The 20,008-nt window shown below is 34.5% G+C and overlaps 1 protein-coding gene across 2 annotated transcripts; it reads right to left on the bottom strand.

The window, feature by feature from the left end:
* Nucleotides 1–640: 640 nt before the first annotated feature.
* On the bottom strand, nucleotides 641–19,229 carry LOC137217857 (eukaryotic translation initiation factor 1A, X-chromosomal-like). Of its 2 annotated transcripts, XM_067724848.1 has the most exons (7): nucleotides 18,992–19,226; nucleotides 14,861–14,944; nucleotides 12,963–13,066; nucleotides 11,892–11,942; nucleotides 7,164–7,245; nucleotides 5,859–5,950; nucleotides 641–3,733 (listed from the first exon to the last, which is right to left on the bottom strand). In XM_067724848.1, the coding sequence occupies exons 1-7, from the start codon at nucleotides 19,005–19,007 to the stop codon at nucleotides 3,728–3,730; spliced, it is 435 nt and encodes a 144-aa protein (XP_067580949.1). In that variant the 5' UTR covers nucleotides 19,008–19,226; the 3' UTR covers nucleotides 641–3,727. The 2 variants fall into 2 exon arrangements, with proteins under 2 accessions (XP_067580949.1, XP_067580948.1); XM_067724847.1 differs by lacking the exon at nucleotides 7,164–7,245 and having other exon boundaries at nucleotides 18,992–19,229.
* Nucleotides 19,230–20,008: the final 779 nt, after the last annotated feature.

Raw genomic sequence — 20,008 nt, 5'->3', positions numbered from 1 at the left:
AAAAAATTAAAAACAAAATTACTGTTAAGTTCCAGCAACTCATTTTGGTTATATATCCAAAAGAATTGAAAACAGAGCTTCAAAGATACCTATCTGTATACCCATGTTAATGGTAGTATTATTCACAACAGCTAAAATGTGGACATAAGCTATGCGTCCTTTGATGAACGAACAGATAAGCAAAATGTGGTGTTTACGTAGAATGGAATATTATAGACCCTTAAAAAGAAATTCTCACATATACTATTACATGGATTAAAACTTGAGGATATCATTTTACCTGCATGATGCATTTGGAGTATACAGAATCACAGATAGAACTCTAATGGTGGTTGCTAGGGGGTTGGGTTGGGAGGGGAGAATGGTATCACTGATGAGTACAGAGTTTCAGTTTTACAAGATGGAAAGTGTTAAGGGTGGTGGTGATAGCTGCTCAACAATGTGGATATATTTGATACCCCTGGACTGTATATTTTTAAATAATGATGATGGTAAAAATTTTATGTGCATTTTACCACAATAATAAAAAAGAAAAAAAAACTTCATTGTTATTTTATGTCAACCAAAACCTAATGCTGAATGTGATTAAAACATGTATAAAATACAAATAAAAGTATCAACAATGTGTTTTATTCAAAACATGTGTTTACTCATTTGTGAATACTGACAGCATATAACTAATGAAGGAACACTTACTCAACATAGCTAGGATTAAGTTAAACCAATCACAAGTTTTGTAAGCAAGTATATTTTTAGTTATGATACCAAGATATGGCAAGAAAATCAATGGTCATTCCTTAATAAAATACAAGACTGTCCACAATGCAGTTTATAGGTTCCTTAAGGCTCAAAGAAACGATAGCCAACTAATTATATGTTGCCAGCCTTCTTACACAAAAGCTTATGCATTTATTAACCACCTTAATAACACAACATATTTATACTGATATATACATATGTCCTATAAGTAGAATAAACAATGCATGAAAATGCAACCCTACCAAATTTACTATACAAAAAGTTAATCAGTACCACATCACTATAGTCAGCTGTTCCTTGGTATCTCCTGAAGATTCCAGGATTCCCCCCAGTTGTCAGAATCTAAGAACATAAAATCCCTTACATAAAGTGGCATAGAATCTCTAGATTACTTACAATACCTAATACAATGTAAATACTATGCAGTTGTAAATAGAATAATAATAGTGTGTATACAGTTGCCAGTATGTGGCAAATTCAAGCTTTGCTTTTTGGAACTTTCTGGAATTATTTTAATATTTTAGATCCACAGTTCAATTCATGGATGCAGAACCCACAAATATGTAGGACTGACTAAAAAGCTTACTTTTCTTGGCTTTCAAACATTTTGATTTCCTTTCGAGACACAGTTTATGTGACTGTATTGTGGTTATCAAAGAATGTAACAAGTTTTTCTTCCTTTCATTCGTTATTTGAAATATTATCAAAACAACAAATCTATAAAATTTCTAATAATGTGTATCAAAATAATTCCATGGGAAAATTCACATAAGCTACATCTTCGATCCAACTCAAGATGAAACACTATGCTGCACTGGTACTAAATAGCAAGAAAAAAGTATGTTACCAGTATCTTACTTCATTCAGACTGCTGTAACAAAATAGTACAGATTGGGTGGTTTAAAAACAACAAAAATTTCTCACAATTCTGGACATTGGAAGTATAGGATCAGGGTGCTGGTATGGTTAGAGTTCTGGTGAAGGTTCTCCTTTGATCTGCACACTGCTGAGTTCTTGCTCTGTCTTCTCATGGCAGAAGAAACCTAGGAGGTTCCCTTCATAAAAGCAGTGACCACATTTGTAAGAGTTCCTCCTTGGTGCCTGATGACCTCCTAAAGGCCCCACTTGCCAATATCATCGTCTTTAGGGGTTGGGATTTCAATATACAAATTTTCAAAGGACATAATCAGACCACAACAACTAGCAAACACAAACTGGGAGTAGAGTAAATCTTGGGACAAACCATATTTATTTGAGGAAGTCAAGAGAAAAGCTTTTTAAGTAGGTTCTCTACCTACAATGAACTGTATCACATATGCAGAGTCTGATATTTTTGGCAAAATGTTGAAGATATGTAAACAATATACCTTTATGTACAAAAGACTAGTTGACTGCCCATGAAGACAACCACTAAGTCACCTTCTCAAGCTTGTTTCTTAAGATTATTAAAAACTAGTCCTTAGTCTCAAACACATTCATCACCTAGGTAAGTGTTCAGGAACTCACAGATTAAGAACCACAAACCACATCTGTGAAACTTCTCTTCTTCTTAGATTTAATTATGTACATATTCTGGCCTCAGATTTTGAACCTAGAGTTTTCACACTTGGGAAGTAAAATTAGAGCAAAGTGAGATGAAACCATATGAAGGTTTATTTTATCCCCCTTAGTTATATTTATATTACTGAAACCAGGTAAAGGCGTATTCCCTGTATATTAATTTTCACTGCTGAAAAATTCTCAGACAGAAAATATGTTTCACAAATTACCTGATGAATCTTTTCTTACTAAAGTTGTATAAAATTTAACTGAGGCTGTTTAACTAGCCTTGCCCTTAATTTCATCTTACTATAGTTGATAACTTCAAAACAAAACGTTAAAAAAGGTTATGATCTAAACTCCTAGTAAAATATAAACACAAAAAAATTGGAACGCACATAAAAATACACCAGTAACACAAAGTAAGGCCAAGATATACTCAATGCAACATTTTATTGTATTTCTTAGCTGTGGTTCCTTCCTTTCCCTTATCTCAGCTAAGGGATAGTTTAAGAAAGACTTAGCTTATAGAATTTTTTATGAAATTAGATTTTCATTTATACATTGTAATTTAATTTTTCATAAAACTCAAAACTATGTGTTACAATGTATGACTTTTGACAATGAAAAAACATACACAATCTACTTTGTATAGTAAAGAATAATCTACTTATTTTACCATTAAAAGTTGTCTTACTTGAGTAAAAACACTGTCAACAAATACATCAAAACTTTCAACGTTAAGAAAATTGAGTATTACCTAGAATAGAGTTTTTTCAACTACTAATCTTACAAATTCAAAATTACTACTCAAACCTGTATTCTAAAAACTGCATTTTGGAAATCCTTTTATTATGATGGTGGCAACATAAAATGATGAAAAGAATACACAAGTTACCAAAATTAGTATATAAAAATACACATGGCTACATATATCTGAAAATAGCCCCTTTTCTTGACTTCAAATGCAGATTTCTGCTTTCCTTAAATTTTATCAAAAATCTCAGGAGACCATCTAGGTAACTGGAACATACAGAAAGACTCTGTAAACAGACTAGTTGGAACTAGGGCTTATCACAGTCTACAATAATAAGGCAATTTATTCAAAACATCCATTAACTGGAAGTAAAGTAATCACAGTGGGGAAGGCATCTCTTTTCTTCTTTCTTTCTTCCCACTGTTTTAACAGCAGATATTGTGATCTTCTACCCCTAAGTTCCATCACATTAAAAGAACAAAGTGTTAACATTTTACTTAATATAATTCAGTTTCATCAGTTTTTTATACAAATATAATAAATACTTTAAAACAATGAAAATAAATCAGTGTGCCTTAAACTACATTCATGCTGAATGAAGTTTTATTCTTCTTAACAGGTGATGACCAAAATTCAAACTGTAGAACAATCCTCAGAAACTTTGAGTTCACTTTAGATCTGTTAAGTGAAAAGAACATCAGATCAATGGAAAAAATAATTCTTACAATACTGCATATAGGACCCCCTTAGACTATCTGGAAAATAAATCCTTGAACAAAAATTCTGTATACCAACCAGATTTTTTCTCAATTCCTGTCTGTTGTCAGTAAATCTCTACGAGAACATTCGATGTTATGCAGCCTATTCTTAATAAAGTTTAGCATCTCATTCTTTCCTTTCATGCTAGTGATCAGACACTTTTTGTTTTGGAACTGGGAACAGACATGGGGAAGTATAATTCCCTTAAGAATGACAGAAGTGTGGTACTAAACCAAATTCTTCTCTGAGTCAACTTAATCATAGGAGTGAAACAAGTAAATCACCTGGCAAAATGACTCTGGAAAAAGTAGGACTGAGAGGTAATAAACATAAACCTAACCAAAGTATTCAAAATAACACAAATTCTTTTAATCACCATTGTCTTTAGTTTCTTTCCCAACAAGGCTGCTTAGACACAGTACCAAAGAAAGTGTTGGCATAGATCCAGAAATGTGTTTTCTTTTTCTTCTGAGAGAAGACTTAATTCTGTGGCTGGGTATTCAAGCATTCACTCTGGTTATATTCCTAGCCTTCAACTCCGGCTCAGTTGTCAAAACGTTCAAGTCTCTGTTAATATACTACACAACTGTTGCATTTTACATTCTTGCCACAGAAAATAATTGTCAGTTCTACTGTCAAAGTATTAATTGAGCCACAAAAACTCTCTGACAAAACTAACAAAATGTTAGTTAAATAGAGAGAACAGCATTTCTAAGAAATCTGTTGTCAGCATTAGAGACCACCTATGCTACAAAGATGTCATTAAACAGAATTTATTCAATTACTGGATTTTTTCTTCTTATATGATCAGTTTATAGAACTTCCGATTTGTAACTCTGATTCATAAAACTGGGACTTCAATTTTCGAAAACACAGCTAACTGATTTTTTTTTTCAGCCACAATTTAGCAGACTTGAGATGCTCATTTTAGCATTTACATAATTTATAATCACAAACATATAACAGACAATGACAAAAGCATCATAAATAAATAATGCAAACTGAAACAGTTACGTCAAAATTTTGGACCTTCTGATAGGAAAAGTATAATGTAAAAAATATTTAAAAACATTAGAACAATATTTTTCTAATCATTTTTCATTTTCTATTTCTGGGTAATTGTTCACTTCAATTTAAAATTCAACTTCTCTGTCTGAAAATGCTCTTAATAAAGATGTTGGTGATTGAAAGATTGTGAATCTTTTCTTCTTGAAAAATTTAGCTAATTGTGCTGCACAATCTTTGTCAGGAACAAATACTCTAGGTATTCTAAAATCTCACCTTCGTATCCAATAAAACACTAATATTTTTGGACTTTTTGTTTCTAAACTACACTTTTAATACAGAGTTACAAAAAAAAAAAATGGCCTAATAAGCTTGACTGGAGGTAAGCTTGATGGTAGTAAGCCATACCACCATCCCAATTACTTAACATGCAATTTCAAGAAAATCAGGGCGAATTTCACGTAAATATAGTAACAGGAGAACAGTTAGGCATTTAACACTCTTACTCTCACTGTTTTATTACTAAGAAAAACAACCTTTTTCCACAAACTCCAAATCAAGAGTTTGGCCAATAGTGATATATGACAAATAAAATCATGTAACCTCTAAATACATAGGCAACACGCCTCCGTTTTAAGGCTTTGGAGAATATTGCAAGTTCAATGCTTCAGCAAGTTGGCTTAAATATGATTTTCTTCTTTTAACATACTTGGGAGATGGCATATTTTTTAAAGCTGTCTGCTAAACTTAATAGCTATCACTGTAGACATTCTTATCCAGTAAGCTATCATTATGGAGTACCCACTGTCAAAGCTAACTGATCGTTTCAAAGAAAGAAGAGTTTCAAGAATTACAAGGTTTCTCAAAGTTTAAAAAGTCTGACTAGAGGGTTTCTGAATACTAATGAATATTCAAATTTATGGATAAGTCTCAAAATATATTCAATTTAAGTGTTCAAAATTCTGAGATTAAAAGTAAAGATCTGATTACCTTCATAAACAAAACAATCAAAAAACCACAAGGTTCATCCACTACTTACATCATCAATGTCTTCATCATCATCTCCAATGTCATCAAACTGGATTTCGTCATCATCTCCAGCACCAAAGGTATCTGTTTCATTAATTTTTGCTAAAAACACAGTAACAATATACTCATATATATAAAATCAAGATGTTACTAGGTGGATTGCCTACTAAAAGAAATAATACTGAAACAGTAAAGAATACTAAAACACTGAACTATACAACAAGACTCTTATAGGTAGTCTTCAATTCAACCATTTCATTTGAAGAAAAATCTTCCTACAAACAACTCATCACACAACGCAAATTCACACTGAAACCTCCAGAAGTTTACTGCAAAGTCATTACAATGAAGAGTATATGCACTATAATTTTATTTTGTTCAAAAAGATATAAGTAAGGCAGGCTGGCTCTAATTACACTAACTTAGTAGCTATTATATTTCTGAAGTATGCTTCAAAAAGGGCTTGTACATGTTAACAACTTACCCTTGGCATGTATAAACTTCTAAGAACATCCACTTCACCAACCATTGGATAACTAACCAAATGAGTGTTAACCACTGGATAGACTTAGCAAATCAGTCAGAAAAACATTCAAATCATGCTTATTCCTAAGCAACAAAAGTAACAAAGTATTGATCTGATTTCCAGATATCTTATTATTTCTTAAAAGGCCAATAATTTCATCAGAAGTTTCATGCTTATTCAAAACTCTCATAATTTTATAATAAAATGCAATGGAGTAAAGTAAATCAAATAAAATAGCTTCCAAGTTAAACATGTGAGCTTATTATATTGCCTCTTTTACGTTACTAGAAATTTACTTTAATCTTTTCAAGTTTACTACAGTAAGAATGCAATACTTTTTCCTTTAAGAAATAAAAGGAGTATCTGTTAAAAGCACACACACTCCACAAAACTCTCTGGGATAGTACTATGCTAAGTGAAACTGAACATTGTTTTCTATAAAAATCAATACAAGTACCATAACTGTTGCCCTCATTTAGCTGAAGACAGATCATCTCTTAAGAACTGTTTAAAACACTGTAACTAATGTATACTTTTAATAGATATTATATACAAGTCCAGAGTTTATGAACTTTTACACTCCCCACCAAAAGAACATTTATTAGGAAGAGAATTCAATTTATTACTAAATTATTAATATTTTGAAGGATATACATACTTAAAGCTAATTTAATCACATATGTAAAAAATATGTAAAAGAGATAATTCTGTCAAAACTGCTTCACCTAAACACTAACGAGCTAATATTACTGTAAGACAGGGAAACGTAATAACTTTAACATTAATTACCATGTTCTGGAAGCTCGCCATAAGCCTTCAGACTTCTAGCTTCATCTGCATTGTACTTTAAAATTACATCAGCTTTGTTATCCTTGGAGAATAACAAGTAACCAACAAAACCGGTTATGCCAAAATATCATCAGTTGTCTCATAAATTACTTTCTAATTAAACACACTAAGAGAAAACTCACTGTTCCATTACAAATTCTCTGTTTTTCTTCACCTTCCCTCTATCTTCTTTAAAAAAAACCCTTGTCAAGAAGTTTGCATTCAAATAATGAATAGCCTAGAAGAATTACTTATAGAATTCACTTTAATAAAATAAAGAGAAAAAAGGAAAAAAAGGGGAGCGGGGAGGAAAGAAAAAGAGAAAAAGATGCAATGTGGTCCTTGGCCACGCTATAATTCAAACTGCAAGTGGTATTATTACCCAAGAAAATCAATAAGCCTTTCTATAAACAGTGGTTCTTAGGGTACCTTACCTATTAGAATTGTTTGTGGAACTTTAAAAAGATAACCATATCTCCTGAAAATTGACAGACCTGAGGTAAAGTCCAAAAATCTGTATTTAAAAAGCTCTTTTGGGTGTTGCTGAGGCAAATATCCCTCAGAACTACTGCCCTAAAATGTTCACGTTTCTCCATTTTAAAGAATCTGAGTCATTTACGGAAGAAAAAATGAGTTTGAATGCTGACAATTAACCTAGAAAAGACCTCAAGAAAGGCAACTGAAATCATCACAGTGATGCAACTGCAATGTAATATAAACCAACACTTCTGAAACTGTAATGTGCACACAAAACACACAGGGATTGTGTTAAAATTCTCATACTGACTCAGTAGATATAAGATCGGGCTAATAACCTGTTAACTTGCTTCCAGATGGTGGTGATGCTGCTATTATCTTTGGATTACTTTGAATAGCAAGGATACGTAATTATTCGCAAAAGATTAAGAATCAGAAGAGCTGTTCGTAGCTACCACGTTAATTTTAGAATAGGAATCCCTTAAGAATTGTGGTTTCACTGTGCACAAAACAGAATTAAACTGGGAATTAATAACTGTTCTCTCCACTTTGGGGGTTTATATAAAGTTAAACCAAGAAAATGGACATGAAAATGATATATTTTTATGGACAAATTAACAAGTTTTTATTGTAGAATATTAAAAAAGAAAAGACTATCAATGTATGATCCAGTTCATAAAAATAGATACACGAAGCAAATTCAGTAAAGTTTCAGGTTATAAAGTCAACACAAAAATCAGTTATGTCTGTATAAACTAGTAATGAACTATCTAAAAAAGAAATCAAGAAAACCTCATTTATAGCATCGATTTATAGCATCGAACACAAATACTCAGAAATAAATTCAACCAAGGAGGTAAAAGATCTATACACTGACAACTATAAGATACTGATGAAAGAAACTGAAGACACAAACGGAAATGTATCCCACATTCTTGAACTGAAATAATTAATACTACTAAAGTGTCCATATTACCCAAAGTAATTTACAGATTCAACGTAATTCCTATAAAAATTTCAGTGGCATTTTTTTTCACAGACAGATAAAGTTATATGGAACCACAAACACTCCAAATCGCCAAAGCAGTCTTGAGAAAGTACAAAGCTGGAGGCATCACACTTCCTGATTTCAAAATACAGTTGTCAAAACAGTAAGGCACTGGCATTAAAAGAGTCCTGTTGAACGTATGAAAGTCTGCACCCAATATGTTGTAAGCTGGAATATTAAAAGCCTTCCTGGTCTAGGGAACATGAAGATGGGGAAAAAAAAAAAAAAAAAAAAAAGAGTCCTGTTGACTAATGGAAGAGAATTGAGAACGGAGCAATAAAATTTTGCAAAAATGGTCAACTAATTCTTAACAAGGGAACCAAGACAATACAGTGTAGAAAAGACACTCTTCAATAAATAGGATTGGGAAAACTGAATACTTACATGAAATTGACCCCTTTCTTACACCAAAAACTGCCTGAAATTAACCTGAAATAGATCAAAGACTTAAACACAAGCCCTGAAGTCATAAAACTACTGAAAGAGAACAAAGAAAGGGTACTTGATATTTATCTTGGCAACTGTTTTATGGATATGACACCAAAGGCATAAGCAACAAAAGCAAAAAACCCACAAGTGGAACTATATCACTCTAAAAAGCTTTTGCACAGCAGAGGAAATCATCAACAAAATTAAAAGACAACCTACTAGATAGGAGAAAATATTTGCAAATGATATGACCAAAAAGGGATTAATATCCAACATATATAAATCCTGCCATTTGCAACAACATGGATGAACCTGGAGGGCAGTTAGCTAAGAGAAATAAAAAATAAGTCAGACAAAGAAAGACAAATACTGTATGATCTCACTCATATGTGGAATCTGGGCTGTGCATAAACTCATCAAGGATCTGGAAAGGTCCTAATCTCCCAGTTCTGAGTGACCCTGAAAGTCTGCACAAGCATGAAATTAAGAATAAGAGAGTATTACTGCCTGGATGAGTGTTAGAAGGTATGCTCCAACATGCACAGATTCCATATGCAAAAGCTGGGAGGCTTACTGGTTTTAATGAAATCTCACACATGGGCTGTTTGCTAAGATAAACAAGCATTCAGTGACCACACACAAGAAAAAGATACAGACCATACAGAATGTGTTTCAGAAAAATCCCTCAACAAACAACAGGATGAACAAACCCTGCTAGAAGAAATCTAATTTCCAGTCGTGCCATGTTATATTTGCATTTTCTAGTTTTCAACAAAAAAATTATCAGACACAGAAAGAAATAAGAAAGGGTGGTCGCACACAAGAAAAGAAGTCATTACTAACTGTTGCTGAGAAAACCCAGAAGTTTTACTTAACAAAGACTTTACATCAGTTACTATAAATATATTTAAAGAACTAAAAGAAACCATGTCAAAAAAACTTTGTCAGAATATTTCACTAAATAGAGAAAATCAAGAGATACGGATAATTTTAAAAAATAAAAATTATGGCAATGAAAAGTATATTAATTGACCTCAAAATGCCGCTTTCAATCACAAACAGATCATGTAAAAAATCAACAAGGAAGAAGACTGAAACTTTACAAACCAGTTAGACCCAACCTATTATCTATGAAAAACTTGACCTGATAATAGAGACAGCAATCATTTCACTCACAACAAATTAAACACAGATGATGGGTGCGATAGAAATCAGATGAATTTCAGACTCACAATGCATATATAGTCTGAAGGCTGACATCATAGAGGGCAACTATCATGTTCTTTTCTAAGTGTTCATCTCAAATTTATAACATACACTTAAAAAATAGTTTGTACGGTAACTACTGAGTGCATGTCTTATCCTTCTACTATACAACTGTAAAAACTCTTTTGGAGATTGGAAGGTTTGACTTATTCAGCTGCATCATCTAGAATAGTGGTTTACCAAACTTGGACTTGAGACCTCTAAATTTTAAAATAAAATAGTAATTGGGACGCCGCCATAAAATTACTAAATTTTTGTTTTGATGAGTAAGAACATAATAAAAACCACCATCATATACTACTGTTCTTATTTCACAAAAGGTAATTTTAAAAAATATATTTAACAAGCAAAATGGAGGGGAGTTCCCCAGTGGTGCAGTGGTTAGTACTCAGCACTTTCACTGCAGTAGCATGGGTACAATCCCTCGTCAGGGAATTAAGAGCCTCAAGCTGCAGCACAGCCAAGGAAAAAAAAAAAAAAGTAAAGGAAAATGGATAATTTAGCTATGTGAAAAACACCATACAAAACGTGCATATCTTCTCATTTCACTACAGAACAGTGAACAAATCAGCCTGCACCAATAAATATTTCACTGACTGACATTTGGGAACCATAACCCCTGAATATCTAGCACAATGCCTAGAATACAACTGAACATTAAATGAATGAGGACACGGGACTTCCCTGGTGGTGCAGCGGCTAAGACTCTGTGCTCCCAGTGCAGGTGGCCAGGTTCGATCCCTGGTTAGGGAACTAGATCCCACATGGCACAACTAAGAGGTCGCGTGCCACAACTAAAAAAAGATCCTGCATGCCACAACGGAGATCCCCCACGTGGCAACAAAGATCCCACCTGCCACAACTAAGACCCGACGCAGCCAAATAAAATATAAATAAATATTAAAAAATAATAATAATAACAGGGGCTTCCCTGGTGGCGCAGTGGTTGAGAGTCCGCCTGCCAGGGCAGGAGACACAGGTTCACGCCCCGCTCCGGGAAGATCCCATATGCCGCAAAGCAGTTAGGCCCGTGAGCCATGGCCGCTTAGTCTGCGCGTCCAGATCCTGTGCTCCGCAACGGGAGAGGCCACAACAGTGAGAGGCCCACGTACCGCAAAAACAAAAAAAAATAGTAATAATAATAAAATAAATGAATGAGGACAGAATGATGGTCTATGGTATTTATCCAAAATTATAAGAGAATACTTACTGCACGTGATATTTAAAATAAAAACAGTACTAACCAGTTTTCCCACAAAACACATGTATCATTTAATCAGTCATGGGAACTATCCCAAACAAGGTACATCCTATAGTCTTGAATACAACTGGACCTTAATAAATTTTGACGACAGAATGGTGAGAAGTCATAATTGGCTAGGACTGCTTAAATATGCTTTTATTGCATCTTCTAAATATTAACGACTTACTAAATACAAGGGCACTACAAATTTAAATGTGATTGTTACCTGATAGTCTCGAAGACCAACCAATATAATGTCTGAGGTATTTATCCAAACCTATAAAATAAAATTTATTGTATATTATATTCAAAATAAAAACAAGTTATAGAGTGCAATGTTAAACCATTCTTCCTACAAAAAATATGAAATAGGGAAAAACTATAGAATATAGTATACTGTGGGTGTGTGTGTGTACACATGCGTGTGTGAGACAGACTCTAGTTATAGTTACAGTATATTAAGAAAAAGCTATAGTATACAGTTTGTGTCAAATTTTCTATTTTAGGATGTTAAAAATACATAATTATTTTATTTCAATTACCTGAGAGTTTAAAAATTACAAAAACATCATTATTTGTCAGGTAAATGAAAGACCTTTAATCACAAATCACTCCTGAGATATTTAGTTATTTAACATATATGAAAATCAGTCACCTACACAAATACAGCCACCCAGTCACCAATCTACATAAATACAGGACCAAATCCCACCATTAATCGGAAAAGAACGACTTAACAGACCAAATATATTTTTTAAATAAAAAAATTAGTGTTGAAGGAACTTTTAAACAATGTGATCAATAAATCCGCCTGAACTACTAAAAACTATGATCTAACATATTCCAAATTTTCCTAATATCATGTACAGCTGTTTCCCCCAAACCAAAATCTTAACCAAGGAACACATACTATATTTAATTAGCAATTACTTTAGTCTCCTTTAATCTTAAAACAATTCTCCAGCTTTTTTTGTTTCTTTCATGGCATAACATTTAAGAGTCTACATCATTTGTTTTATAGACTGAATCTGTCTAATTGTTTCCTCAACAGTATACATTTCTGGCATAAATCCAACATAGGTGAAGCAAATAATTCTTTGTAAATATAATCCTCTATTATGAAAGTTATCACGGATCTTCTATAATTTTATGTATTTAGATTGCCACATAAATCACTATTTTTGAAGTCTTCGGGAACTCACAAAAATGAGTCGCTTGGCCCATATATTATCTAAAGCAGAGCCAAGTTTTTAAAAGGTAAATTTTGTATTAAAGTAAAATAAATCTCCATACCTACCTTTTTCCTCAATTTTCCTCTTATATGACATAACCTCTTCACACCATCAAAACACATTGCTTCCAATCTTCCATTTCCCAACATTTTGATTACCTGAGCATATTCTTAGGGAGGAAAAAAAACAAAAGAAAAAACTGTAAAATATTGCTTAATTTTTCTTAAAATGTAACAATTGATATTAAGTTGGTAACTTCACTTTTACTGCTAACTTTGGATCAAACCATAATTTTTTTAAAAAGAAAGGCTTGTTCAGTGAAAATTTTAAGTATTCTACCACGTGAGAGCTATCTGAAAGAGACATATAATAATCTTATCCAAGAAAATGAGACCACACTTCATCTGTTGAACCATTTCTATAGCCTTTTCCAGCTATGCTTATATACTTTACCCTCTTATTTTTAGAGCAAATAAAAACCTACAGAAGTTGAAAACACTGATATAAGCATTAGCCAGTATGGAGCAATCTCTTCTAGATTTAAATGACAAAAGCAGGCATGGGAGTAAGGAGAAAGAAACAGGTAATTAATATAAAACCTTCACACTACTAAATTTCTTCTAAGGACTAACATCACAGAGACCCTGGACTATTTATAATTACACTGAGAGGTAAATGAGATCTACACTGTGGGGCTGATAAGTTGAGTCCCTTTCACCACAGGCCAATGAACCTAGCTTTACTGCTCAGCTCTTCTTCAATATGGGAGAAAATGAGAGAGAAAAGAATTTAAAAATTGGCCCTGAAAACAAACTTCTAATGTAAGGAGACACTATGAAGGCTAAGTAACTGATTATCTTTAGCCAGACAACATGTTTTCATATAATTAATAAAGATGCTGATTTTCTAGTGGCTTGCAGTATGGCATGAATAAGTACACAGTTTTTTAATAAAGTGCTGGAAATTACTAAAACAAACGGAGAAATGTGAATGTAGATTATACACTAGGTCAGCAATATTCAGTAGAATTTTTCCATTGAGGGAAAATTATATATCTGAATTAAACAATATGTTCATTGATAGCTCAAATTTAATTTCAATTCATTTCAATAGCCACACATGGCTAGTGGCTACCATAAAAAACAGTACTTACTAAATAACAGTATAATCTTAAGGTTAAATTTCTAGTGACCATTCTACTGTAGCTATGCAGGAGAAAGCCCTTGTTCTTAGGAGACACATGCTGAAGGACTTAGGGCTAAAGTCTGTAACTGTATATAACTATATCTGCTAATAAGAAAGTTAAAAAGGTTAGTAAAAATTTTCATGTACATATACAAAGAGAAAATAAATACACAAAGAAAACTTTAAAAACTAGTGAATCTAGGTAAAGAATAGATGGGAGTTTGGTGTACTCATATTCCAACTTTTCTGTAGGCTTAACTTTTCTTTTAAAAGGAAAAAACTGCTTCAGTCAATTTAGTTTACTCATTTTTAATTTTAGTCTGCACTTACTTAAAAAGTCAGTCAACAATTATCAGTTGTTTTATTAAATTTTATGATCGTGTGCTAGCAGCACTGGAGTAGTGAGGGTCTGATAGCCTTGGATGTATTTGTCATACTCTACTAAATAATGTATAACATTACCCACTATTACACTAGAGTAGGAAATTTTCAGTGTTGGCAGCCACCCTTACTCTGCTCTAAACCCTGAAATTCACTCTCACTTATATAATGCTTTTCCACATAGAACAAAGAAAACTATGTTTACAGAAATGCCACCAATTAATCCTCTATCAGAAATAGTATACAATGGGTTATTCAATAGACAAATTCTGAAGAAGTGTGGGGTACTATAAATGAATAAAAGCAACTCTTCTGGATTGTGACTAAGATCCATTTTAGGTTAAAGACTGGAATTCATATTATCAAAAAAAGACATTAATAACTTCAAAATTCTTACCTTGTCCATCTTCTTTAAACACTAATTCTCTTTTTTCAGATTCATTCTCATTCTTACCCCTGCGCCTGTTTTTACCTCCTTTACCTAATTGATTTAAAAAGTGAATAAAAAATTAAGTGTAATTATCTATATAATATCTTACAAACTAAACTTGAAACAAGCTAAAATAAGACTTTAAACTTTATAAAAACAGAAAACTAAAAAAAATTATCATTTAAAGAGCAGTACAATATTAACAGAACTCTAAGTAAGATTTTTAAAATTTAACCTAATTTGGTTACCCAATAATTACAATTTGTCAAAGGTTTTCTTTTAAATCCCTTACCAGATAAACATATTATCAAGCACATATCTTACTTTGACATTTAGATTTGGATTTTTCTGATATAAAACTACTTCTTATACGGAAGTAGAGAGAACAAAAATCCCATTAACAGGGATAACTATTAACATTTTATTGTCCATGCTTTCAAATTAAAATTGTATTCCGTATAGTCTCTTCTACAACTTATTTTAATCCCACTCAATAATTTGTTTTGCATGACTTTTCATGTCAATTGAACAATAGAATAAGATGAACATTTTAACAGAGTAAACTTAATTCTTTATTTTGGTTACTTTTAATATTTTACTGTTATTTAGTAAGGCTGAGTTGAGATTATCCTACAAACAAGTGCCTTAGGATAAATTTATAGAAGTAGAATTTCCAGGATAAAGGTTATGTATCCACCTCCTTAGACTTCTGATAAGTATATTCACTTATACTACCATCAGCAAAGAACTATTATCTAGCCCTCTGCTACAACCATATCATGCTAAAGATTTAAAATCATACTTAGCTGTACTTTTGAATTTTTACTTTCACTAAAATTTAATGTCTTCTACTATAACATTATTTCCTTGTGAAACTTCCTACTACATAATCAAGGAATTAGGCTACTTCTTCATAGCATTTTATTCCCATTCCAAAACCTATGCAAGAGCACCCATTTCCAATAGATGGGAGAAAGGCTGTGACAGATAGTAATAAGGGACCCATGGGAAGTGTTTGAAACAAAAATCCCAAACAGAATTTAAAATGTGCATCTGGCACTGTAAAAACTGACATCTATCTTCTTGAATGCACCCTCTACCTGCTGGGGCAGCCTCACATTGCTGTGCTATACTAAAAGGTAGGTGGTCTTCACAATTCCCTGATGTATCTGGATTCACTATCCTATACATTAAGGACACATCATTCAAGAGGGAAAAAAGTGTTTATTTCAAGATATAAAACATGCCAGAACTTCAAAATACACTGGAAGCTCTGTTAGGACAAGGGTAATACCTGCTTTGCTTACTTAGTTATATATCGCAGTTTGCCAGTTTTTCACATAAACCAAGAGTAGTTCCTATATTTCTAAATGAATGAAAATTTAAAAATCTTATGTCCTTAGTTTGGCATAATGCTTCAATAAAATGTAGATTTCCTGGAAGTATTAAAAAAAAAAAAAAAAAAGAGGGACCTCCCTGGTGGTGCAGTGGTTAAGAATCCACCTGCCAGTGCAGGGTTCACGGGTTCGATCCCTGATCCAGGAATATCCCACGTGCCGCAGAGCAACTAAGCTGTGCACCACAACTAACTACTCAGCCTGTGCTCTAGAGCCTGCGAGCCACAACACTGAGCCCACACGCCACAACTACTGAAGCTCGCGGGCTCTAGGGCCTGCGGGCTGCAACTACTGAGCCTGCATGCTCCAACTACCGAATCCATGCGCCTAGAGCCCATGCTCTGCAACAAGAGAAGCCACCACAGTGAGAAGACTGCGCACCACAATGAAGAGCAGCCCCCACTCACTGCAACTAGAGAAAGCCAGCGCGCAGCCACGCAGACCCAACGCCGTCAGAAATAAGATATAATAAAATAAATTTTTTAAAAAAGAAGAAAAAAGTGATGTCTTTAAAGGGTAGGAGCATCTTACCCAAATGTTCTTCTTAAGTGGGTCAGAGGATGTGTTGTTTTTTTTTCTGATTTAAGAATGGATTTCTAAGATTTCTAAAGAAAACAAGCCACATGAGTAAAGCAAAAGTTATTCAACATATGGTCCAAAGTAATTTTATATTCTTACTTGGGTAACCTTCACTGACACTATGTTCACAGGGTTTTTGAATTTTCAAATGAAGAAAAAATATCTATAGAGTTTTATTTCTACATTACTAAACTTCACCTCAAAAATTCAGGAGTCCTAACAACAGGTTTCAACTAAGTAACCTAGAAAATAACAGATTGGTTTTACATACACAGATTGAAATATCAAATTCAGGATGATTATCTCCAGAAAGAGAGGAAGAAAGGAGATTTCAGAGAGGTACACAGATGTCTTTAACTGAAGGTATGTTGTAATTCTTAAATTCAGAAGTATAATTTCCAGGAGTTTAGTCTATATTAACCATACCTTAAAAACCCCTTATTTTACTATCAAGTAATAAAATCCATTTAAAATTGTCTTTTGAAAGAACTGAGAATACAACAATGTATTGTATTCAATACAGATACTGAATATTTCAATATCAATATTGATACTGAAAGATAGTTCATCTTTCTTTCTAAAACTAAGTTCAAGCAAATTTCACAGATCTCTTCCTTAAATCAGATGTTGTAAATCAACTCTAATTAAAATTTCTAATAAAAAATCAGATGTGATTTGCAGATATTCTCTGATGTGATCTTACTTAGGCATCAGTTAGTTTAAAAGTCCTACAGAAGGAGGGAACTTACTATCTAAGTTCCTAAGGATGGAGAAAAGCATAGGAAGACAACATTAACAAAAATTTATTAGACATACAATAAGTGCCAAGTTGTAGTAATCCAAGATTCATAAAACAGGTATTATTCCCTTTAGAATATACAATCTAGCGAGGGAGGCTGAAACTTCATTACTAGAAATACGGGTGGAAACAAGATATTTTTTGAAAGGTACTGTTATTTGTGAGATAATCATGAATTATATACATAAGGAAAACACTGGTATAAGCCTTATCTAATTTACCGAACATATGGTTAGAAAGACAACCCTACTGTTGCACTTAATAATTAGCAGGAAAACACTTGCTAGAAAAACAATCTGTGAGCTGGTTTGTGGGCCACAGAGAGCAGTGAACTCAACAGGGCAAGCAAAGAGCTGTGACCAAGTATCGCAAGGCAAAGTAAGTGGTGACAGCTACAAAGAGAAAATGAAGTAGAATCCGTGCAGCAAGCGGTTAAGTAGAAAGGAGACACAGTAGATATGAGTGTCAAGAATCAATAATGAAGGGACATTTCTTGTAGACTGTGAAATGTGGTGCTATGCTGCCTTCTTTGCCCTTATAGTTTCCTAGGAGGCGCTGTAGAGATTAAAAATGACAGAACTCAGGTCTCTAGAAAGGAAAACTTCTTTAAGGAGTGACGGTCCGACTGCTCTGCTTTACTTAGGTTAGGACTCCCATTTTGGAAGTTCCAAGCAACGTTATTGTCGAATGTGATAATTCGTGAACGGTTTGCCTCAGAATAACGATGGGTAGAAATATTTACTACCAGAATCTATGCTATGAGAAAAGAAGGCTGAAAACTTTTGTAAATGTATAACATACCTTGTAAACAAGAATGTTCAAGTTTGTGACGTAAGGAGGAAAGTAAACAGGCAGAGATGAACCTAAATACGTCACAAGCTTTCACCTAGTGTTTACACAGAAGCAATGTCTTCACCAACAGTCCACAAAGAGAATATGTACGAAGATTTAACGGTCACAAAAGCAAGAATCACTGGTTAAAAAGTGGTCCTGGTCAGTCCTGGGAAGGGCCCAACGCCGGAGAGGCCAGGCGGCCCAGAAGAGGCTCTCCAGGTTCGTGACGCGCCGCTAGTTAGCCTGCCGTGAACCAGGAACAAATTTTACACTCTCCGTCTAGAGGCCCTTAGAATAATGGCGTCGGTTGTATAGCAACGTGAGCAAAGTGGGAGGGAGATAGGAGTCGCTTCCCAGCTCCTGTCCCGACAACAGATTCCCACTCAGAGACACCAACCAAGCACGAGAAAGAAGAACTACCACCGCCGCGAGTCACTGCCAACGACACCAAGCCGAGCAAAACCATGGTTTCGGAAGCCAAGGCGTTACCTTTATTTTTGGGCATGGCGGTAACTAAGACCTCAGCGTTTCCAACTGGGTTCCGGTGTTGGTGGCGCTGCCAGGTAATCCTCCGAGGTGCCGAAAGAAATTAGTAGTTGCAGACTCCGAACAGACAACTCAAGCGAGCTCCGCAGGCAGCCACGCTTACTGGCAAGCAAACGGCTGCGCAGGTGGCTTCACGACTTCCCCATCCCCCAAGCTCGACCGCTCCCCTCCGTCCCCGCGACTGCGCAGGCGTAGCCCACAGCTAGTGACTTCCCGAGGCTAGAGAAAGTGAGACACACTGGGGGCGGTTCCGGTAGGAAAATGGAATCTTTAGAGCGCCAGGCCCTGCGCTGACAAGAGGAGGAATCAAGTATAGAGTAGGCCCACGACGTTATCCTACTTGGAAATCACCCGAGCTGTCTCCTGCTCTTGAATACACTTCTGCTACTCTGTAATAATTGCCTTTTCCAGAAAATTTCTTGACTGTTAACTTTTATGTTACCTGTCTTCCTTTTCAGAGAAACAAATTCCAGCATGATGCTCCTGTAAGAAGTCTCTGCCTAATACATGAAAAGCGGTGGAGGAAGCAGTGAGAAAAGGGTGTGTGTCTCTCAAAGCTCCCAAACAAAAGGGCATAGGTTCAGAGACAGGAACCTCTTGAGGTTCATTAGAGATCCCACTCTGAAAGATTTCAGTGCTCCAAGGCAGGGGTTCTTGGTAGTAGAGGGGTAGAGCACCAAGAGTGTGGCTCCAGTGCCAGTTAGGGCCGGAAGCAGGTTCATCCTGAGTGAGGAGAACTGCTTCCCCAAGCTGCTTAACAGGGAGGAGTGGGAAGAGCCCCTGTAGTTCCTCAGAGCTCCATCACTGAGAACTGGGAGGACGTGAAAGGCTGGTTACTGGGTCAAGGTGCCTGAAATGCCTAAATTAACAATCTCTTTTTCAATCTCTGCCTCTTGGCAAAAACAGTAGAAACTAGAGGGATTTTTTTTTTTTTCATTTAGGAGACTTCATTTGCTGGAG

Source organism: Pseudorca crassidens, chromosome Y (assembly GCF_039906515.1).
Source record: "Pseudorca crassidens isolate mPseCra1 chromosome Y, mPseCra1.hap1, whole genome shotgun sequence".
In the NCBI taxonomy this organism is placed as follows: domain Eukaryota; kingdom Metazoa; phylum Chordata; class Mammalia; order Artiodactyla; family Delphinidae; genus Pseudorca; species Pseudorca crassidens.
This window is presented reverse-complemented; position numbering and strand designations above follow the sequence as displayed.